The following is a 25,591-nucleotide window of genomic DNA, read 5'->3' on the forward strand; positions in this document are numbered from 1 at the left end:
TTATCTATGCAGTGCTTTATCATTTATGATTACATAAGATTGATTTTTACACCACCAACCTTAATTGCATGCAAAATAAAGTGATTGCAGTATATTTTAGTTTGTAGTTGTATTAGGTATAACATCTTTAATGGCATTTATTTTGGACAGGTTCATCACCACACGACCTATGTATATCGTCTCATGCCCAATTAAAATAAACTGTAGTGGTAATAGCTGGAGGATTAGAAGTAATATAATAATAATAGATTCATTTTGTTAGCGCTTTTACAGGTGCTCAAAGACGCTTTACAGATATAGTGAAAAGAAAAGAACAAATAAATATATAGTTCAAGTTAAAGCCAGATTGAACAGGTGAGTTCTTTGAAGGTGGTGAGGTCAGTGCCGTCTCAGTTAGATACGTGATCAGCAGATGGCTCAGGAGAGCAGCAGCTGTTGCACGAGAGCCGGTTATTACGAGAACTACGAGCGCAGGCATTTAAAAATAATATCCAAATCTATTTCCTTTCCTTCAGCTCCGTGAAAAACAACATGTTTGTAGCTTAGACTCAACACGGAGCGATGGCCTTGCGCTGGTACCACATGTTGATATACACAGCGTTAGATTAATCAATATTATCATTAATAGTCAGATTAGATCCCAAAACAACACCAAGTCAGACTTTATATACATTTAATATTAATAAAAGAACTTCAGGTCCAGTTTTAGTAGCTTGTATTTGGGATTGCTGCTTCTTGAAGTGATGATACGTTGATGATTGGTGGACTTGTCGCATGTGTAAAGGCTTGTCAAACGTCAGGGGAGGGACGTATACATTAAAGGGGCCCTGTTCTGCTTTTTGAGGTTGTCCCTTACCTGTAGTGTGTCATACATGTTTTAGTGCATGTAAATGGTCTGTAAGGCTAAAATCCCCGTTTCCTCCAGATATATGGAGTATCTTGTGGACTCGCTGGTGTTTTCCTGCTGACGGTGGAAACGAAACCTTCACCTGACCCCCCCCCCCATGTCTTCCTCCAACATATTCCACCTCCTATTTTTGTCCCTAGCATGCCCACACTCTGCCACTCCAACCACCCACAGAGCAGTGTGTGTGTGTGTGTGAGAGAGAGAGAGAGAGAGAGAGAGAGAGAGAGAGAGAGAGAGAGAGAGAGAGAGTGTGTGTGTGTGTGTGTGTGTGGCATATTTGCATATCTGTGATATGTCGGTTTAAGTGGGTGCGTGCCTCTGTCTGCACTTCCAGTGTGTTTGATGATGGTGACAGTGTGTGTGTGCGCGTGTGCGTGTGTGTGCGCGTGTGTGTGTGTGTGTACATGCATTCAATCGAGGCCGGTCCTGCGACAGTTCCATATCACAAGACTGAAAACATCAACATGCTGAGTCTGCAGCAAGGCGCCAGTCACCAGGGAAACAATTCAGCCAGACACACACACACACACACACACACACACACACACACACACACACACACACACACACACACACACACACACACACACACACACACACACACACACACACACACACACACACACACACACACACACACACACCACACACACACACACACACACACACACACACACACACACACACACACACACACACACACACACACACACACACACACACACACACACACACACACACACACACACACACACACACACACACACACACACACACACACACACACACACAGTCTGAAACGCAGCAGCAAAACGCTGCAGTCGTAAGCACGATATTAAAGGGCCAGTTCACACTCACTGTTCATTCTGCACACTTTAATTAAACTCTGGAGCACTTTGTTTAAGCCGGGAAAATATTTACATTTCACTTTAGTGGAACCGGACAAGTGCCACCCTGTGAGCGAAGGGTTACCAATATTTGCCTGAACCCTGATGCAAAGTGAGAATGTGGAAAGTACATAATATCCTCATCTCAGACGTTGACATCTGACAAACAATAAAAACACGCTCGACAACAACGAGGTGAATTGCAGCCTCGACTGACACCTCCATTTTGCTCTTTCTTCCTCTACTCTTAACTTGGGAGATACAAAACAGCCAAGACCTGAACTACGTAATGAAGTCTCTTTCCTCGCAGCCAAGCCACAACATCTAAAGCCGTTAAAGTGACAGGTTTCAGGACACAGCCGCACTTCACAGATCCCCACAAACCAGGCGCAGGCTGGACGGTCTGCAGCTTCTGTCTGCAACTATTATAATCATTATAAAACATGTCATGTATATTATTCTGAAATGGACCAATCAAACAACGACTACTTTTACTGTCTTTCACTATATTTAGATGAGAATACTTTTCTACTTTCACTTGAGGAACATTTTTACTTTTACTGTAACAGAGTATTCCTACTTCTACTTTTACTCAAGTACAAGATCCGAGTACTTTTACTCAAGTACAAGATCTGAGTACTTCTACTTTTACTCAAGTACAATATCAGAGTACTTTTACCTTTACTCAAGTACAACATCTGAATACTTCTACTTTTAATCAAGTACAAGACCTGAGTATTTCTACTTTTACTCAAGTACAAAGTCTGATTACTTCTACTTTTACTCAAGTACAAGATCTGAGTACTTATACTTTTACTCAAGTACAATATCTGAGTACTTATACTTTTACTCAAGTCCAAGATCTGAGTACTTATACTTTTACTCAAATACAAAATCTGAGTACTTATACCTTTACTTAAGTACAAGACCTGAGTACTTTTACCATTACTCAAGTACAAGATCTGTGTACTTCTACTTTTACTCAAGTACAAGATCAGAGTACTTTTACCTTTACTCAAGTACAAAATCCGAGTACTTCTCCTTTTACTCAAGTACTTCTCCCACCTCTAGTAAATTGTAATATATCGGTTAACTGTTGTAAACTTCTAAGTTTGGACTCACCCAAAATGTCCAAGCTGAAACAGGAAGTGCTAAAGACCTTTTGTAAACGGTGTCGCGTTGATTCTCCGTAGCAGTGTGTGCACTTTGATGAACTGAATGTAAACACATCGGGAGTGGAATCAGTGCTTCTCTGATTCAAAGGACAGAAAACAAAGCACGGTTCTCTTCCCTTTGAAGAGATCAAATTAAGAAAGCACATATTTATGTTCACTTTGACATTTACTGAGACACAAAACTCTATTCAGACAAAGAAAGACTTTGATCTGGGGAGGATCGGTGAAGACGGCTTGAGAGTTTCCAACTAACGCCAAAGGGGATTTTTAAACCGTGTCGTGGTCAGGTCCATAGCAGTGTTTTCACGATGAACCGAATTTAAACGCGTTCATCAGAAGTGAAATGTTGGGTGAGGGTTTGTTTCGTGGGATATTTGAAATATACTTGTTTTCGTGATACAGAATCATTTTGAGTTGTATCTTTTCTAAAGTCATTCCATGTTGGGTGGTTGCTATGAGTTGTCTACACCTTTATGCAGTACCGACCTACTCAACTGTGACTATACAAATCTGAAATGTCAGGAGAGAGACCTGACTGACACCGCAAAGGAACATCAATAAACCTACACTAATAAGTCAAACTGTCGCAATGTGTGACGAGGGGCATCTTCCCTTTGCTGCAGGGGTGTCAAACTCAAGGCCCGGGGGCCACATTCGGCCCGCGACTTCATTTTATGTGGCCCCACAAGAGCTTGCAAAGAATATAATATGTTTATTATACGGTTACATGCTACAGAAGCACGTTGCCCATAAACTACATGTCCCACAATGCATCTCAAATATGACTTTTTTCTCAAAATTTGCCTTTTTTTCTTCAAAATATGCATTTTTTCATAGAATTCCTTTTTCTCAGAATTAGATTTTTATTTCAAAATGTCACTTCCATTTCTTTTTTCTCCAGAATTTGGCTTTTCTTTTTAAATCATTTTGGGACATACGCACTGAAGAGACTTGCCCTAGACTTCTGCTTTCAGACGTAGTTAATTATGAAGTTATTACCCTATCCCATGATAATCCAATGCAGAGGCAATGATGTAATATAATACATTATTTTATATATATGATATATTTATATATATATTTTTATATAGTCTTAAAGTTACAACCGGCCCTTTGAGTGCAACCATAATGCTGATGTGGCCCGCGATGAAATTGAGTTTGACGCCCCTGCTTTACTGAGACCGAAAACTCTATTCAGACGAACAAGGAGAGACGACGGCCTCTTACCTTTCTGGCAGTGGTTGGAGTTCCAGCAGCGGTAGTTGTAGTTGTTGTTGAACATGGTCTTGCTGCACTGAGGGCTGTTCTCCATGATGCCCGGACAAACATCGCTGCACTCCTTCGACTGTTTGTTCCCGGCGATGTAATTGTTGAACTCGGCGTCCAGAATAAGAGACCAATCGACAGAGTCCAGGTAGCAGAGCTCGGGGTTTTTCTCGATCCGAATGGCGCCTCTCGTGATGTTCCTCAGGTTGAGGAGCCCGATGTCCTTCAGACTGGTCATCTCGAAGATCACCAGGGCGTAGTTGTAGAATAAGTTTCGCCCGCGGATGACGGCGAGGTTCGGAAACAACGTGCTGAGGCTGTCGAGGCCGGAGACGCGGAACAGCAGCAGGTAGTCGGTGACCATGGTGAGCTTTGGGAAGCTGAGCGAGCGGAAGAACTCCTGGTTGATGTTGTTGTTGTTTTTGTCGCCGATGAGCAAGATCTGCAGGTATCCTTCCACCACCGTGCAGTTCTCCAGACGCCTGAACTCACTGATGTCGTTCCCGATGTCGATGCTGGGGCCGCAGACTGCAGGAAGGGAAGACAGAGAGAAGATTAGGACGGCGAATTTTAAGGTCGTTTCTGGATTCATCGAGTATTTGTTCAGATTAGATTCCTTTATTGTCACTACACAGAGTACAGCGAAATTCCAAGCATTCCCAGACCGTATAAGTATAAATTTGACAATACAAGCTAAAAACTTTGAATATATAATATATAAAGTGACTATAAATTGGACCTATGATACATTGAACAGTACACTCACAAAACAATACAACATTACCAGAAGAATACAAGACCAATACGGTCAAGGCAGTTTAGTTTGAAAAATGTCAAAAAGAACAGTTTGAAAAGTCCACTCAAGTCAAGAGGCGCTTTCACACCAAGTACTTTTCCCAGGAATAGTTTACGGAACTTTTATTTCCTGGAACTATCTAGTAAATCGCATTCACACCGGAATAAGTCCCTGAGGGAGCCGCTGACGTCACAGCCTCTTCTTCTGCTTTGGGTTTACTGGCAGGCCGCAAACCACTTCACGGCGTATACTGCCACCCGAAGGCCCCGGCCGGAAGTCCCCGGAGTTGGGGAAGGCTTCAGTAGAAGCTGCTGGGAGTCCCAGCAGCTTCTACTGAAGCCTTCCGAGTAAATCGCCAGAACGCCGACACCTCCTCATCTCCACCGCTCCCATGTTTTCTTTTGTGTTGCCATAAGTTAGTCTCTCTGCGTTGGTGCGCGGGGCTAATGCTAATAATGCTAATGCGAGCAAATAAAATGGCGGCTTCACAAAAACTTTTCAGAGTTTTACGGGGCGTGGTTTGCAATTCGCCCAGTCAATCAGAAAAGGTGAAAAGGTTTGCAAAAGAAAGTTCTAGTTCCAGATCTTTTTGGTGTGAACGTAAAATCCCAGGAAATATCGGAACTATTCCTGGGAAAAGTACTCCGGTGTGAAAGCGCCTATGGATGATGTCTTTGTCCAAAAAAAACAACTCCTTGATATAAGGAGAATTTGCAATGACGTTAGTAAAAACCATGATAAAGATATCCCTTAAATAGTGTGGCCGCAGACTGCAGGAAGGGAAGAGAACGAGAAGACGAAGGGCTCTGAGGGCGAATTCTAAGATCATTTCTGGATTCATTGTTCAGGATGAAAAATGTTTGTTTTTTTAAACTGTTTGAAAAGTCCGCTAAAGTCTTTGGTTTTGTCCAAAAAAAACTATTCGGTTTAATAAAGGGCTCCTTGATATGAGGAGCATTTGTGATGACGTTGGTAAACACCATGATAAGGATATCACTTAGAAAGTTATTCAAGTGCACTTAGTTTTGCCACTTTCATGTGTTTCGTGCACGGCTTGCTGAATTATAAATATGAGGAAATGATTCTTTTATTTCAACAAATTGAGCTAAACATCCAAAGGCATAGTTACAGTATTGACTGTATTAACTAACGAAATAATACTCTGCCTGAGTACCAATGTATCGCAGAATAAAACACATGTAGCTAGGGATGCACGATATTGGGTTTTTGAAACCGATACCGATAACTTCCTGCTTCTCAAGACCGATACCGATACCCGAGAATAAAAAAAGATTTACGCCACTAATTATTTTAACACGATTAACGCATGTGTATTTTTTTTCCTCGGCCGCCCCGTAGTTTTCAGAGCGCATCGAGTTTAAAATACCATCTACAAGCTGATGCTGACAGCCCCTGCATCCCTACATGTAACCTATTTGTGCAGCCTGATTTTGAAATGAAATAATATAGAAAAAAGCTGAATATCTACATTTGTGAGACTGACAACAGCATTTTAGCCTTTGCAGCCCATTTACATGCACTAAAACATATAGAACACACTAAAGGAAAGGGAAACCCCTAAAAGCATGTTATCTAATGTGTAAAACGCCTAATTTGCTGTATTCTCATACATTCTTTATGCTGTATCCGTTCATGTAATGGTCTCCACATGGAAAATTACAGTTTCATCAAACAGAACATCTTGAAATGTCTTCTCCTATTTGCATTAATACCGGTCTAATGTAGCAACTAGCTACATGTTCTGAAATAGTGATGTTTTTCAGAAGATGTTTGTTTTCGTACATTTCACACACACACACACACACACACACACACACACACACACACACACACACACACACACACACACACACACACACACACACACACACACACACACACACACACACACACACACACCCACACACACACACACACACACACACACACACACACACACACACACACACACACACACACACACACACACACACACACACACACACACACACACACACACACACACACACACACACACACACTTTTAAGAACTAAGGGATCGTCATTCTCTATTCAACAGAAGTTTAATATTTAAGTGGTGCTTTATTCCAACGATGGCTGACCGGTGCGAACGTGCTACATCGGTCCTTCCATTCGGAGAAACGCGCAGCTGCTTCAGAAACGAGTTAAATATAAAAACACAATCTTGAACTCACTGAGAAATATTCAAAAACGGTAGTAAAAGTTAAAGATAAAAGTCTATCCTCAATAAATGTTTGCGTTTGTTTCAGGATTCGTCTTTTTGGGGGTTTCTGTTTTAGCAAATAGAAAAGGCGTACCCTTACTCCGCTATGCTGCAATGCCCCGTAGACTAAATGAGGAATTACTAAGTGCAAAATTGTAATTCCAAGAATGGAAATCCAATCAAATCCTGAGATAATGAAAGTTTCAAATGCCGGCTGAAGTTGGTAGGAATCATCCTCTGGGGACCATGAATATACGCATCAAATCGCAATACATCCCAGTGTTTCCCCTAGGGTGGAGTCATAGCAGCGGTGCTAAGGCACGTGGGCCCAGCATTATGTGAGTGCGGAGTGCGTGGAATTTTTACTCTAAAAACACCCATATGAACAGGATCGGTTTACATTTTAATAATCAAATAAGTATGTGAACATAACCAATAACCCACCATAGCCAATAACAAATAAACGTAACTTATTTTATTTTTGTTGTTCATTTATATCTTATTTCCTGTTAAGATGTATTAATTTATGCATATTTGTGTATCTCTGATAAGCCAACATCCCCCACTTTCATCACTTACAGCGCCCTGCCAGTACATACAGTGGCAATGTCTCAAGATTTAGCAAAAATACACCCATAGAAAACAATCAAAAATGAAAAAGGGTCGCCATTTATTTGTATTAATGATATATAGCTGCGCCGCCGCTATTTGTATATAGGGGAAACACTGCCATTACTTATTGCGAGATTTTAAGTCAAGCTTTAGCTGTAAGACTGACAGACCCAGCCTGTTCAAATGGTTTTAAATCAGTGCAGCACCCCCTATCCGATCAGTCTGTAGCAGTGTGTGCATGATGTACTGAATGTAAACACATACATCAGAAGTGAAATTAGTGCTTTGTGATCAAAGGACCGAAAGCAAAGCACTGCAGTCTTCCCTTTGAAGAGGACAAATTGTAAAAGCATATATTTATGTTAATTTTCACATTTACTGAAACTCTATTCAGACAAAGAAAAACTTTGATCTGAAAACACCTGAAAGCCAAATGTAAAAACAGACTGATAGTGAACCAGCATCAGGACTGGTCTAAACCAGTGGCTCTCAACTGGTCCGGCCTCAGGACCCAAAGGTCTGAACCACTCGCATTTATTTCACCAAAAATAGTGCAGTGGCTCAGTCAGGAGGGGCTTGGACTTGGAGCCGTAGGGTCGCCGGTTCAAGTCCCCGACCAGACCTAAATATGGAGTGTGGACTGCTACTTGGAGAGGTCCCAGTTCACCTCCTGCCCTGCCGTGGTGCCCTTGAGCAAGGCACCGGACAATCCCCTTCCCCCCCTCACTCCCATTGCTCCCCGGGCGCTGAACAATAGCTGCCCACTGCTCCTAGTAGTAAATGTAGTAAATGTAAATGTAGTCTGCAGTGAGAGTTCCCAAAGAAATGTTGTTGTACTTTGTATGATGACAATAAAGATATATTCTATTCTATGGGAACAAAACCACAACATTGTAAGTGCCATGCGAGGCAGAATATATCCCTTCACAGAACTGAAGTATGCTTTTTAAATGATGGTCATCAAGTTTCTAGAATCAAAATGGAACTGTATTAAATAAAAGGCATATTTGTCCTGTATTAAATAAAAAGGCAGACTCGCACATCCACTCGTTGAGAACCACTGCTCAAACCACCCAGCGCCCGGAGCAGCTCAGAAACATGGAGGCCATTACCTCTCCGTGAGGAGGCTCATACTTCGCTTGGAGTCATGGAAACTCTCACCCAGCTGCTAACAGGTTATCACACTCCTGCTGCAACGCTATAAACTTTTACTGCATCGGTGTGACACAGTGTGGGAAAACAAGCAGGAGTAGCACAACACTATCCTGACAACAGCCGAGCATCACCGATAGGGCTGTGCGTCTTCACTGGTCTCACGGTTCGATATCCCGATGCATCACGATTCATACCAATGCGTTGTATCCTCAATTTTCTATATTACTGCACATGGCTTCTTTTTCATCAACATGCAGTAAATACATATGAACTCTCTTTTTATTATTTAGAAAGTGCTTCAGAAATCAATAACATAAATGTCTTGACATTAATTTATAAACCAAAATAAATCAATTGCATATCTCTAGCATCCCTATACAGTCTCTGTGTGTGAAGTTGTTCCATCCTCAAAAACCAAAAACTATACTTCTGCTGTCTCGCTGCAGCTTCTAGCAACGGCCTTCTGTTAAGAAAGGACACTGAATGTCCTGAATGAGGCATCACACACAGTCTGAGTCTGAACACGGCAGACACCAGGAGTATTTACAACAGCATATACAAACTAAAATAGGGCATGTGGGTCCAAACTTACATTCTCTGTCTTACGGCCCGTCTACACTGCAGGCATCAGAAAATCTTGAAGCTGGGCGTGTCTGAGGCTTGGGCGACCAACAACCAATCAGGAATCTCCCGCCCGCCCCCGGTATACAAAGCAATAGCGATGTTAAAACGAAGTGAACTGGATATAAAATCCCCAAACAGGCGAAACCTACCAGTTTCACCCACTGCCTCTGCCACCTCCCTCCATGCCTGGCTCCTCCGGTTTGTATCCCGGTAAATAGTTCTGGTCGGAAAGAACCGGTGATTTGCTTCTGTAATTTCTCGTTTGGAATATGAGGAAATGAACTGCGGTATGGCTCTCCCAGCTTGCACGCGGTTTGATTGGCTAGCGCTTGTACTGGCGGGATTTGCATAAACGTGTTTGATTGGCTGATGCCAGCTTCGAAAGCATCGGGAGCATCAAAAGTTGAACGTTCAACTTTTGATGCTCACGATGCTTGCAAAGCCATGCCATGCTCCCCACAATGCAGTTCGGCGAAGATTCAAAATCTTCTACGTCATCCCGTTCAAGTGAATGGGCGAAGCGTTGATAGCATTTTTCGATGCCTGTAGTGTAGACGGGGCGTTGCTGTTACATAAATCCCATGAATGTATGAGATTAAGTTAGCTTCATTATATCTCAGTGATTAAGTGAATAATAAAGTTTCTATCAGGTCACTATCAGCCTGTCACTCATTATTTTCAGGGAGGGGGCGGGGCTTGGAGGAACGGAGGAGACGGTGATCGCGGAAGCTTTTTTCCTCCTGCCTTCACAAACTTTACACACGTATCGTCTGAAAATTGCAAGAGGGCATTCATACTCTGCAATCCAAGACTTGATTAAATCCACCAAAAACCTGACATTACGATAACGAGTGTTTTTGAAAAACATAAATCCCTCCCTGTGTCTCTGAGCCGCAGCGACACGGAGTGATTCGGAGCGGGTCATTCTGCTGTTGGTTCTGGATTGTGTTGGTGGAGAAAGCAGACTGCTCCGTGTTTGGTGTCGATGTGCCGTTGTCACGTTCCCTGATCTCTGCGTCACCGACCGATTTGATATTAAAGTGACAGAAAAAAAACGTTATTGTAAAGCTGCGGCCGTAAAATCAGGAAGCAACGTTACTACGCTATAATCGATTATGTTCTGTTACTGCATCGACGCAGAATCGTCCGCGTCCGCATAAGGATAAGCGGGCTAGCTCAGCTTGTTGCTCTGATAACTTAAGAAGTCCGTGACTAAAATCCTTCATCCGGTTAATAACTGTTGAAAAAATACCAATTATCGTATAGCATTAAAGTTCAAGAAAACGGTATTTTCTTCAATTCATGGATACATTTGTGACTACCCGATCCGCATTGCGCATGTGCGAGATGGTCCGCCATATATGACAACTACATACGGCAACTCAAATAGGACACAGTGGCGTTTGGCAAAGCCGAAAAAGAAAACGACAATATTAATCCGAACGAGAGAGATGAGTTATTGCTATTACAACGTGACTTCACTATTATTTAACAACTCCTTGTATTGGGTCCTTGTATTGGGTTAAGTACATTATCAGAATAAGTGAGAAATGAATTTAACTTCTGACAGTATCACACTGAAGACATATTTACTGTGAATGTATGCACAAATGTATGGCATTAATAATTTATATCTTTACATCAACTGTGAATGTCCTTCATTTTATTTCAAATCAGATAAAAGATTTTGATTCCTGTGCGTCGAGACGTCTTTATGTCCCATTTGGGTTGCCGTATGGAGTTGTCCAACGGGGCGGACCATCTCGCACATGCGCAATGCGGATCGGGTAGTCACAACATTAACCAAATTACTTACCAAAAAATGTAATGCAAAATGTATGCTGTTATATTTCTAGTATTTATTTCCTAAAAGCACCTGTTGAAGCTTTATTAAGTTTGGTGATGTTATTGTTTACGGTACTTTATCATATATACACATTTTTTAATGACTTTATATTTTATTTGTGTTTTTTTGCATCCTTTTCTGGGGATCTTAAACATGGGAATAATAAATAGAAATAAAAAACAAGTCAAGTTATAAATATCCAAGCAAATAAATATGCAAAATAAATTAATAACTTAAACATGCCTAATCACATCTAAAATAATATTCAGCTGCTGATAAGATGTTTGTTTTACATTTGCTTTTTTTAAACAAACTAAAAAGGTGTATATGGTTTTCTTAAAGCGATTACCCTAAAGCCTAAAGGGAGAAACCTCGATCTGGATCAATGTGTCACACCCCAGGGCTGAACACACCACTGTATAATCTTAGAAAATAAGCATAACAAATAACAAATGTCCCGTTCCCTCTTACATTCAGAATAGACAGACTGCAAACAACTGACTCTAAATGCAAATCTGTAAGACCGGTAAAACTCTCAATGCAGAATATTATAGCACAGTATTGATGCTAATGTAAGATCTGTTGTTCCGCATTACATAAATATGGTATTTATTCACAAACCACACTTTTCCTGATGTGGAATAATGTTTAATTTCCAAAAGAACTCCCTGAACTTTTCATCCGGTAATGGAAATGATTCCCAGACCTCTCAACGTGGGAGTAATCTCATAAATCCATCACTGATTCATATTCTCAAAGATAGCGTTATCAGATCATTATATTCAAGTGTGTGATGTTTTGCTATGTTGCAAATTGTCAACAGCTGGTGTTTCCAAATGTCTGATATTGATTAAGAACACGATATCTAACAAATTGGGATCGTTCTTTTAGTCGTGAACAGCAGATGTTGAGTCAGATGCACAAAAAGATCATCTCTACATATTAACACCACTTTATGATTTCTGAAGTAAAAAGATAATGTTGGGCTATAAAGGAACTGCAGCACGGTCACATGACTTCATGTCACCACCGCTAAGCTAAAGGTGGCTAATGATGGGCAATAAAGGAACTACAGCACGGTCACATGACTTCACGTCACCACCGCTAAGCTAAAGGTGGCTAATGTTGGGCTATAAAGGAACTACAGCACGGTCACATGACTTCACGTCGCCACCGCTAAGCTAAAGGTGGCTAATGTTGGGCTATAAAGGAACTGCAGCAGTCACATGACTTCATGTCACCACCGCTAAGCTAAAGGCGGCTAATGTTGGGCTATAAAGGAACTACAGCACGGTCACATGACTTTACGTCACCACCGCTAAGCTAAAGGTGGCTAATGTTGGGCTATAAAGGAACTGCAGCAGTCACATGACTTCATGTCACCACCGCTAAGCTAAAGGCGGCTAATGTTGGGCTATAAAGGAACTACAGCACGGTCACATGACTTCACGTCACCACCGCTAAGCTAAAGGTGGCTAATGATGGGCTATAAAGGAACTGCAGCAGTCACATGACTTCATGTCACCACCGCTAAGCTAAAGGCGGCTAATGTTGGGCTATAAAGGAACTACAGCACGGTCACAAGACTTTATGTCACCACCGCTAAGCTAAAGGCGGCTAATGTTGGGCTACAAAGGAACTACAGCACGGTCACATGACTTCACGTCACCACCGCTAAGCTAAAGGCGGCTAATGTTGGGCTATAAAGGAACTACAGCACGGTCACAAGACTTCATGTCACCACCGCTAAGCTAAAGGCGGCTAATGTTGGGCTACAAAGGAACTACAGCACGGTCACATAACTTCACGTCACCACCGCTAAGCTAAAGGCGGCTAATGTTGGGCTACAAAGGAACTACAACACGGTCACATGACTTCACGTCACCACCGCTAAGCTAAAGGAGGCTAATGATGGGCTATAAAGGAACTACAGCACGGTCACATGACTTCACGTCACCACCGCTAAGCTAAAGGTCGCTAATGATGGGCTATAAAGGAACTACAGCACAGTCACATGACTTAACATCGCCACTGCTAAGCTAACGGTGGCTAATGATGGGCTATAAAGGAACTACAGCACGGTCACCTGACTTCACGTCACCACCGCTAAGCTAAAGGTTGCTAATGATGGGCTATAAAGGAACTACAGCACAGTCACATGACTTAACGTCGCCACTGCTAAGCTAACGGTGGCTAATGATGGGCTATAAAGGAACTACAGTACGGTCACATGACTTTACGCCGCCACCGCTAAGCTAAGGGTGGCTAATGTTGGGCTTGCTGACGTTTAGCTGTCTCATTTAGACACTTGTTAGCAACCAACATTTTTATTCCACTTCACCAATGGGGTATTTACTGATGCTCTACAACCGACAGGCATCTAACCAAAAATATGTTCTTAAAAAACACTGACGTCGAGACAAGGGACCTCGAAGTGGTAAAATGTCGACTTATTTTATGACTCATTCCTGTGGAGGTATATCATTGGACTAGACTGTAGATGTTTGCCTTGTGGTTGAATGATGGGAGGACTGTGGTATTCTTCAACATATTTCCAAGGTCAAAGTATCCCCAGGTCTGTTTAGTAAAGCAGAATAAATACTGGGAGTATTATTAAAATGGAAGCCATTAGGAAAGAACATCTACACACAAAGTAATGAGTGGAAATGGACAGTCGAGGTTATATTCTCTCAGGTTTACTCATCAGACAGATTCATTAAATGACTTATTACTCATGCAAACCATCAGAAATGTGTGTGAATATTTCCTTTTGAGGAACTTAAATGGTCAGCTTTTCATACCTTGAGAGAGGAAATGTGTTTCTGTCACGGTGACAGAATATCTAAGGTGAAGAAAGCTGAGCTCAGCTGTGGTAAAGTTCACCTCAGATGCAAATGTTCCTTTACCCGCATCTACTGTATGTAATGGGGATTAAGATTCCTGATGTCACAGCAATCTTTAAGCACAGCTCAGAGAAAGGGAAGCAAAATCTCTTTGTAATCTTTAAGGACAATATTTAAAGAGGCCCTATTGTGCTTTTGGGGGTTTTCCCTTTTCATGAAGTGTGTTATATAGGTAGTAGTGCATGTAAATAGTCCACAGAGGCTAATATCCCTGTTCCCCAGCAGGAGAGGACTCTTTAAAGTGGAGACACTACATACTGATATACACCTGAACATCAGCAGGAGAGGACTCTTTAAAGTAGAGACACTACATACTGATATACACCTGAACATAAGCGGGAGAGGACTCTTTAAAGTAGAGACACTACATACTGATATACACCTGAACATCAGCAGGAGAGGACTCTTTAAAGTAGAGACACTACATACTGATATACACCTGAACATCAGCAGGAGAGGACTCTTTAAAGTAGAGACACTACATACTGATATACACATGAACATCAGCAGGAGAGGACTCTTTAAAGTAGAGACACTACATACTGATATACACCTGAACATCAGCAGGAGAGGACTCTTTAAAGTAGAGACACCACATACTGATATACACCTGAACATCAGCAGGAGAGGACTCTTTAAAGTAGAGACACTACATACTGATATACACCTGAACATCAGCAGGAGAGGACTCTTTAAAGTAGAGACACTACATACTGATATACACCTGAACATCAGCAGGAGAGGACTCTTTAAAGTAGAGACACTACATACTGATATACACCTGAACATCAGCAGGAGAGGACTCTTTGAAGTAGAGACACTAAATACTGATATACACCTGAACATCAGCAGGAGAGGACTCTTTAAAGTAGAGACACTACATACTGATATACACCTGAACATCAGCAGGAGAGGACTCTTTAAAGTAGAGACACTACATACTGATATACACCTGAACATCAGCAGGAGAGGACTCTTTAAAGTAGAGACACCACATACTGATATACACCTGAACATCAGCAGGAGAGGACTCTTTAAAGTAGAGACGCTACATACTGATATACACCTGAACATCAGCAGGAGAGGACTCTTTAAAGTAGAGACACTACATACTGATATACACCTGAACATCAGCAGGAGAGGACTCTTTAAAGTAGAGACACTACATACTGATATACACCTGAACATCAGCAGGAGAGGACTCTTTAAAGTAGAGACGCTACATACTGATATACACCTGAAACATCAGCAGGAGAGGACTCTTTAAAGGAGAGTACAACTACATACTGATAAGAAACACCTGAACATCAGCATGGAGAAGGACCTCTTTAAGTAAGAGACAACTACATACACCTGACATCAACAGAGGAAAGGACTCTTAAAGTAGAGACACTACATAACTGTATATACACCTGAAAAAAGCATCAGCAGGAGAGGACTCTTAAAAGTAGAGGACAAACTAACAATACTGATATACACCTGAACACATCAGCAGAGAGGAACTCGTTAAAAGTAGAGACACTACATACAAGCCTGAACATCAGCAGGACGAGGCACTCTTCAAGTAGAGACACTACATACTGATATACACCTGAACATCAGCAGGAGAGGACTCTTTAAAGTAGAGACACTACATACTGATATACCCCTGAACATCAGCATCTGTCCTCTTTACCAACATATTTTAGACACATTAAATATCTGCCACTTTGCTCCAACTGGTACCATCCATGATAATTGTTTACATACAACAATCAACGAAACACCGACCGAAATGTGTTAGAAAGACAAAGATCTCCACACAACACAACGCTAAAAAAGATGGCCATTTCGTGCAAATTTAGTAAGCAAACGAAACAAGTTTAATTTGGCCCTATAATTCTTTCCCCTAAAGCTCGTGTTACCACAGAGAACTCTACAGACACCAAATATAACCGAAGTACAAACTTTACTACGGCTGACCTCTGTCAAGCCCTTTCCAAAGCACACTGGCGTGTGTGGCTTGTACTGTACACCCAGCTAGAAAATAATTAACTTGTTTTGCTTTTCTTTCATTTTAATTGAGGATAATTCGGTTCTCACATAAAAAGAAGCTTTTCTACCACAACTGCTGATTCCTTCTCTGCAGAGAGCCTCTGGTGAGTGTTATGAAATGCCTTGGGAGTGATTTAAGGCAGGCAGGGTGCTGGTATGTCTTTCTCTGTAATCTATGTGTCACGCTGTCAGCAGCACATAACTGCAATCCAACACCTGCAGAAAGCAGAGATGGCAAAAGTACACACATCCTTTACTCAAGTAGAAGCACAGATACTCGTGTTTAAAAATACTCTGGTAAAAGTAGAAGTACTGACTAAACATGTGAGAAGTAGAAAGTACAGGTATTTGAGTTCAACATGTGAGAAGTAGAAAGTACAGGTATTTGAGTTCAACATGTGAGAAGTAGAAAGTACAGGTATTTGAGTTCAACATGTGAGAAGTAGAAAGTACAGGTATTTGAGTTCAAAATGTAAGAAGTAGAAAGTACAGGTATTTGAGTTCAACATGTGAGAAGTAGAAAGTACAGGTATTTGAGTTCAACATGTGAGAAGTAGAAAGTACAGGTATTTGGTTTCACCCTCTGAGCCTCAAAGCTACGCCAGCATGGACCTCTTTCATGGGAAGTGCTTCCCCTACACTCTCGTGCCGAAAATAAACAAAAGGTTTCGGATCGAAGAGGTACATTTAGAGCTCAGTAGGGTTAGGATATGTAAACAAATAACTAGCTGCGATTAGGGCTGCACAATTTCCTTTTTCATTTTAATTCAGAAATCTATTTGTTATATTTTAGCGGTATACTTCAATCAGCAAGACATGACTGGGTACACTTTAAAATGTGTTTATTAACGGCACTTTTTGCAGTTCTACTTATAAGACAGCAGGTACGGCTGCACGATTAATACAAAGTCTATTCAAATCCCCCAAGAGACAAGTGCAATATTGAAATGGCAGTAAGCTAAACATGTGTTGAAAAGGTCCCTCTATTATACTCTTGTTCAACAATAATAGCACTCTCGTAGACAAGTGCTGATTCTGTGTCTGTAGCTTTAAATGCTAATGAGCTGCTGCTGGCCACGCCCCCTCAGAGATGATTGGTTTGTTAAAGGGGGATTTTTCATAATAAGTGACCTTTAAACAGCATTTTGGATGAAGTATGGAGGAGCTGCAGAGACATCCCCGACTACAAATTGTAATAATCGTAGTAAGTCATTTGTTTCCTAATCGTGCAGTCGTAGTTGCGATTACTTTCACTGGTACTTTGCGATATGATACGCAACATTAAAAACGAAAAGTCAGGCCTCTCTGTCGCTCCACAAGGCTTCATTCTGGACATAATGAAAACAGGTGAAGCAGCTTAATAACTCTCTACTCTTTCACAGCGACACTTTTTTAAACAGCTGAGTACACAAGCCTATCTGTGCAGCTTTGATGAGCGTCCAGATCACATGTTTACTTTTGATACCCTCTCTCCAGCTGCCCTATGTGCAGATAATCAGAGGGAATCCACCGGAAGTCCCACAAGACAAGAAATAGGGAGGCACTACGCCCTGTAAACACCCTCAGCCGCGACACTGCAGCGAGGCTCTTCACTACAAACGTATTTACTCCAGAGAGGGCAAAAGTACACACTTCCTCAAGTAGAAGTACAGATACTCGTGTTTACAAATACTCTGGTAAAAGCAGAAGTACTGACTAAACTTCTTTACTCAAGTAAAAGTAAAGAGGGCTTTGAAATGTACTTCAGTAAAAAGTGCCCATAACTAGCAGCTGCTTTAAAGAGTACCTGACCTCCCTTTATATTAATAGAACAATAATGTCATTGTTAGCTAATGAATGTTTCCATGCTGAACGACGGCAACATGACAACGTTTCCATTGGTCCCTCTTCTTTAGAGAAGACCAGGAAGTGATGGATACACGGATCGTGTTCCAACCAATAGGCACGCAATGACTCTAAAGAATAATGATCACGCACCAACACACATTCAGACTAAAGGAACCAGCTGTTTGGACAATGAGAGAAGTAGAAAGTACAGGTATTTGAGTTCAACATGTAAGAAGTAGAAAGTACAGGTATTTGTGTTCAACATGAGAGAAGTAGAAAGTACAGGTACTTGAGTTCAACATGTAAGAAGTAGAAAGTACAGATATTTGAGTTCAACAAGTAAGAAGTAGAAAGTACAGGTATTTGTGTTCAACATGAGAGAAGTAGAAAGTACAGGTACTTGAGTTCAACATGTAAGAAGTAGAAAGTACAGGTATTTGAGTTCAACATGTAAGAAGTAGAAAGTACAGGTATTTGTGTTCAACATGTAAGAAGTAGAAAGTACAGGTATTTGAGTTCAACATGTAAGAAGTAGAAAGTACAGGTATTTGAGTTCAACATGTAAGAAGTAGAAAGTACAGATATTTGAGTACAACATGTAAGAAGTAGAAAGTACAGGTATTTGTGTTCAACATGTGAGAAGTAGAAAGTACAGGTATTTGGGTTCAACATGTAAGAAGTAGAAAGTACAGGTATTTGAGTTCAACATGTAAGAAGTAGAAAGTACAGGTATTTGGGTTCAACATGTGAGAAGTAGAAAGTACAGGTATTTGAGTTCAACATGTAAGAAGTAGAAAGTACAGGTATTTGGGTTCAACATGTAAGAAGTAGAAAGTACAGGTATTTGAGTTCAACATGTAAGAAGTAGAAAGTACAGGTATTTGGGTTCAACATGTGAGAAGTAGAAAGTACAGGTATTTGAGTTCAACATGTAAGAAGTAGAAAGTACAGGTATTTGGGTTCAACATGTAAGAAGTAGAAAGTACAGGTATTTGGGTTCAACATGTAAGAAGTAGAAAGTACAGGTATTTGGGTTCAACATGTAAGAAGTAGAAAGTACAGGTATTTGAGTTCAACATGTGAGAAGTAGAAAGTACAGGTATTTGAGTTCAACATGTAAGAAGTAGAAAGTACAGGTATTTGAGTTCAACATGTAAGAAGTAGAAAGTACAGGTATTTGGGTTCAACATGTAAGAAGTAGAAAGTACAGGTATTTGAGTTCAACATGTAAGAAGTAGAAAGTACAGGTATTTGAGTTCAACATGTGAGAAGTAGAAAGTACAGGTATTTGTGTTCAACATGTACGAAGTAGAAAGTACAGGTATTTGAGTTCAACATGTACGAAGTAGAAAGTACAGGTATTTGTGTGCAACATGTAAGAAGTCAAAGTAAAAAGTCGTCAGTAAAATAAGTAGTGGAGTAAAGTACTGATACCAGAAAAATGTACTTAAGTACAGTAACAAAGTATTTGTACTAAACTACTTCCCATGAATGTTTTCATAAACACTTTTCCACATGAGAAACAATACGCAGGGAAAGTGTTCTTGATAACGCTTTACAAATAATCTAAATTAAATCGCATCATGGCCTAGTAATCAAATCTTTATCAACATCGTAATATAAAGAGGTGTAATATTGATAATCCTTGTTTGGTACAATAACATTTCATTACCTCTAATATGGCAAATCAAAATCGCAATTTCCATGTCATCGTTATTTTTCGAAAGAGTGCAGCCAGGTGTATATCAGTACGTAGCGTTTCTACTTTAAAGAGTCCTCTCCTGCTGATGTTCAGGTGTATATCAGTACGTAGTGTCTCTACTTTAAAGAGTCCTCTCCTGCTGATGTTCAGGTGTATATCAGTAAGTAGTGTCTCTACTTTAAAGAGTCCTCTCCTGCTGATGTTCAGGTGTATATCAGTATGTAGTGTCTCTACTTTAAAGAGTCCTCTCCTGCTGATGTTCAGGTGTATATCAGTAAGTAGTGTACTCTACTTTAAAAAGTCCTCTCCTGCTGATGTTCAGGTGTATATCAGTAAGTAGTGTCTCTACTTTAAAGAGTCCTCTCCTGCTGGTGTTTCAGGTGTATATCAGTATGTAGAGGTCTCTACTTGAAAGAGTCCTCTCCTGCCTGATGTTCATGGTGTATATCAGTAAGTAGTGTCTTAAGCTTTAAAGAGTCCTCTCCTGCTGATGTTCAGGTGTAATATCAGTAGTTAGTGGTCCTCGTACTTTAAAGAGTACCTCTCCTGCTGATGTTCAGGTGTAATAGCAGTAATGTAGTGTCTCTACTTTAAAAGAGTCCTTCTCCTGCCTGATGTTCAGGTTGAATATCAGTACGTAGTGTCCTCTACTTTAAAGAGTCCTCTCCCGCTGATGTGCAGAGGTGTATATCAGTACGTGAGTGTCTCCGACTTTAAAGAGTCCTCTCCTGATGGATGTTGAGGTGTATATAAAAGTACGTAGTGTCTCTACTGTTAAAAGAGTCCTCTCCTGCTGATGTTCAGGTGTATATCAGTACGTAGTGTCTCTACTTTAAAGAGTCCTCTCCTGCTGATGTTCAGGTGTATATCAGTACGTAGTGTCTCTACTTTAAAGAGTCCTCTCCTGATGATGTTGAGGTGTATATCAGTACGTAGTGTCTCTACTTTAAAGAGTCCTCTCCTGCTGGTGTTCAGGTGTATATCAGTATGTAGAGTCTCTACTTTAAAGAGTCCTCTCCTGCTGATGTTCAGGTGTATATCAGTATGTAGTGTCTCTACTTTAAAGAGTCCTCTCCTGCTGATGTTCAGGTGTATATCAGTATGTAGAGTCTCTACTTTAAAGAGTCCTCTCCTGCTGATGTTCAGGTGTATATGAGTATGTATTGTCTCTACTTTAAAGAGTCCTCTCCTGCTGATGTTCAGGTGGATATCAGTATGTAGTGTCTCTACTTTAAAGAGTCCTCTCCTGCTGATGTTCAGGTGTATATCAGTATGTAGTGTCTCTACTTTAAAGAGTCCTCTCCTGCTGATGTTCAGGTGGATATCAGTATGTAGTGTCTCTACATGTCTCCATGCTTTAATGTTCAAAAAGCTCTTTTTCTCATACTGCCTGTGCTGCAGCACCTCTTTTCACCCTCTGTCTGAAACCAGAGCCCAGTCTGCTCTGATTGGTTAGCTGGTCAACCGCTTAGAGATGTCCCGCCCCTTAGCCTATCACGTACAATGTGTTGGAGCACTAGCCAATAGGAGCCGAAGTTTTCCATACTGATGTCACTATGTATTTCTCATATTCCAAAGACTTGTATATAGACTCTCCTTGCACTATTCTATTCTCTTCTGTTTGTATGTATCTGCACTATTTTATCTGTGGTATTGTGTTGCTCTGTTGGACCTCAGATTTTCATCGTCATATCTGCACTGGAGCTAACGTACAAGCGACAATAAAAGCCTTGAATCTTGAAGATGAGCCTGGTGACCTCTGACCTTTAGTCCTGACTGATACTGGAAACGAGTTTAGCCACACACGGAATATTATTAAACGTTCCCACTCCGGAGAAGTATAAGGTAGCTTTAAAATGGAAATACTCAAGGGAAGTACCTCAAAGTAATACTTAAGTACCGTGTCTTGTGTACCAAATGTTCAGCAGAAGCTAATACACAATCAGCTAATAAATAGAGCAATAAAAACACTTATTCAAGTCGTTTACACGGGGTACACGCAGGGCTTCGATGTGAGAAGCTCTCCCAGGTTCGTCCTGTCCGCGCCGAAGCTAACAGTAAACTCTCCGACACACAGTTCACAAGCTCCTCACTCTTTCCAATCAACAGAACTTAGTCTGTTTTGCTTGCGAATGTACTTTGGCTTGTTCTATTTTAAAACCCAGACCCTGGTTCAATCCCCGCCCCTCCCCAACATGTCACGATGAATGGGATGAATCAGGAAACCCTAGTTTACGGTACAAATGGAAACATGGAAACGTTTCAGACGGCAACACGGGGGGGGGGGGGGGGGAAGACATTTGGAGTTCATATCGGGGGTTAGAGTCGGTACATGTTCAAGGTTATATCAACATTTTAATATTTTACTTTATTTATCGCCAGGATATTTGGGTTATGTGACGGTTTCAGCTCCATTTGAGAAGGAATACGAAATAAAAAAGATATACAATCCAATAGAAATGTGTTTATTTCTGTGTACAAATATATGAAATTGTAAATAGCCGTTTATTTAAATGTAGGATGTTGAATAAAAATAAAAATGTCAAATAACATACAAACTAATTACTAACTGTACAATCAAATTAAAATAAACATTAGAAGTAAGTAGTATAATAAAAAGATAACATTAAATAAATATAATTATATAATTATAAGATGTGAATCTGCACTACAATATAAAAATTGTGAATCATAATATATATATATATATAAATATATATAAATATATATATAAAGGTTTGAAATGAATACAGTATATTAGTATGTATAAGACCTTCCTGCTGATTTGCAGTTTACATTTTGACAGAAGCTTCAATTTGATGAAGTGAGTCACTAAAAGTCCTGCGTAAGCCATCTGGGAAACCAGTTGGTGTTTCTCAAAGCCCAGTCGGAATGTAAGAAGTATAGTTTATTCTAATAGATCATATTTGGACTGTGTAAGCAATGATGGCTGCCTACAATACCAACATATCTCCAAGGTCAAAGTATCCGCACACGTCTAATAAACGATGTTGCTTCAGAGGCTAAACTTAGTCCATCGCTGTGATTCGTTCCTAATAAGAAGTGCGTGGTGAGGTGAAGTTCATGATGTTTGATAAAGAAAATAAACAAACAATAACCAGAACTATACGGTCAACAAAAAGTACACGAAATCTCCTTCTTTCTCTTCCTACCAGCAACACAACAGGTGGACTCAATAACTTCCACCCAGGTGACAATTACCAGCAATGGTGGTGTAAACAAATGATGATAATAGAAACAATCAACAACAACAACAACAACAACTAAATCAGGATCCTACATTGGGAGTATTATTAAAAAGGAAAGCCTTTTCATCCCACAAAGTAATGACTATTGAAAATCAAGGTTGTGTTTACTTTGTATCGTCAAAAACCTAAATAAAATAAGTCTTTTTATTGCTCTCTTTATTTGCCGATTGTATATTAGTTTCTGCTTCACCTTTGGTACACAATACACGGTACTTATGTTTTATTGTGGGGTACTTTCCTTGAGTATTTCCATTTTAAAGCTACCTTGTGCCCTGCACTACATTTCCGAAGCAAATATTGTACTTTTTGATTCCAATACATATATTTTAACACTCACAGGTACTTTGTACATATAAAAACACATGTTAGTACTTTTATTTTGTCCATCTATCTATCTATCTATCTCATGTGTAATACTTGTCAACACTGCATAATAACTACCCAATTTAGGATGAATAAAGTATCTATCTATCTAGCCATCTTTTTCCCATATTTGAACAGCATCAGTTCTACTTCTATTTAAGTACTTCTTCCACCTTTGAATGCAGTTCAGAAAACATGTTGTCTCTTTTGACAGTGATGCACTGATGTATAAAAGCAACAACAGCTCGCCTTATTTCCCAGATTTAATAAGCATTAGAGCCGGAAAATAACAGTGTTTTATCCAATGTCTATATGTGTCTGTTGCTTAGTGAAATTGTCTATTTCAGAGTATAAAAATGTATATAGTATTTTGTTTATATTATGTATTATTTACTCTAGTGAAACATGTCTTTTATACTGGGAAAATGTATATATTTGCTGTTCATTTGAATTGTGTATATAGATAGATAGATAGATAGATAGATAGATAGATAGATAGATAGATAGATAGATAGATACAACGATTTAAAAAGGTGGATTCAAGTATAAACCTAATACAATAAAAATAAACAGAAAATATAAACCCATCTACAGTGATTTGCATCTTGACAACCCTGCAATATATGTTCCCAATGTGTCATGAATCAAGTATCTATCCATGTTTCTCTTCCCCATGTGTGCACAGCATTAGAGCCTGAAATGAGCAGTGTTCTCCCCGGTGTGTGGTGAGGTGTTGTGGGGCATCAGTACTCACTCTCTGCGGTGGCGGGCCGGAGGATGAGCCCCAGCATCAGACCCCAAAACAAGGTCAAATCTCTCCATTCCGTACCAGACCCCATTCCTGGATGCGTTAATCCTCCCAAATCCTGTAAATAAATATGTGGAGGGATGGAAACGTGACGCAAAACCTGCAGAGGAATAATAAAACCCCTCTTTTTTTTAATCTCCAGTCTGCAGCTTTTAGCAGTTAGCCGGCTAATGGAGCTAATAGCTAATTCTGCACACAAGCTTGCAGGGTAGCTAAGGGAGTCCAATGCAACAACAACAAAAATGCAATCACCGACTTATTCCTCTTGCCAGGAAATGTGAAATCATAGTCCAGTTTTAACCCTGTATACGTGTGTATAATGAAACCAACGCGGTTACACTAGCGGCGGGGATTCCTCTGTAATCCGCATCTTCGCACTCCATTTCTGGGGAAAAACGCTCAACGTCCCGCTGCTGCTGGAGGGTCCACAGTGGGGGGGGGGACCCTTAAAATCGGGATGGAAAGAAGGTATCTAGGCAGATTAGAGGCATCTTTAATCAATGCATGGTCTCTTTGTGTTAAATACACGACGTTTGTTTGGAAATATCCAGGATACAATGTAGTTTCGCAGCCTCCTCCTCCTCCTCCTCCTCTTCAGCCGCTCATCACGTTGTTGTGGTGGGAGTAATTCAGCCTCATGTCAGCGGGAAATGAACGTTTTTCCAGCGTTTTTCTCCAGGAAATGTCCAGAAATGATCGTATCTGATGTTTCCCGTCGATATTTAGTTAAATAGGTGGTGTTTTCAGACGGATAAAGGCTCAGGTACACGCAGTCTGCTGCTGTAAACACGGCGCCCCGTGCACAGATCCTCTCTGTTTCTAGAGACGTATCACTCCGCCAGAATCCAGTGATCCGCCTCCAGAAGAGAAAAAAGGTGGGTGTCACTCCGACTGCAGTTTGAGCTGTTACCATAGTGACTGCTCAGACAATCGCTCTCACAACAAGGTCAAATTAATCTCTGTTTGTGTATTGTACACTGTAAACGATACTAACTACATATTGCACGTTTCCGCACACATGTCTGAACAACTCTCCATTTTAAAACACGAGACAGAGCAGTAGGAAATATATCGTCATCATTTATGATTGCACCACCATAAACCACTGCAAATGCCTTGTATGGGCAAACGTACCTGGCAATAAACTCAATTCTGATCCTGATTCTGGAAGA

The 25,591-nt window shown here is 40.6% G+C and overlaps 1 protein-coding gene across 1 annotated transcript; it reads right to left on the reverse strand.

Moving 5' to 3' along the window:
* Nucleotides 1–4,196: 4,196 nt before the first annotated feature.
* LOC117444277 (insulin-like growth factor 1 receptor) lies at nucleotides 4,197–25,288 on the reverse strand (the record flags this gene model as incomplete). The annotated part of the gene is made up of 2 exons (XM_034079943.1): nucleotides 24,366–25,288; nucleotides 4,197–4,763 (listed from the first exon to the last, which is right to left on the reverse strand). Coding segments are annotated over exons 1-2 (652 nt in total), but the record flags the coding sequence as incomplete, so codon positions are not given.
* Nucleotides 25,289–25,591: the final 303 nt, after the last annotated feature.

The sequence above is a fragment of the Pseudochaenichthys georgianus genome, unplaced genomic scaffold, assembly GCF_902827115.2.
Source record: "Pseudochaenichthys georgianus unplaced genomic scaffold, fPseGeo1.2 scaffold_778_arrow_ctg1, whole genome shotgun sequence".
NCBI classification, from domain to species: Eukaryota; Metazoa; Chordata; class Actinopteri; order Perciformes; family Channichthyidae; genus Pseudochaenichthys; species Pseudochaenichthys georgianus.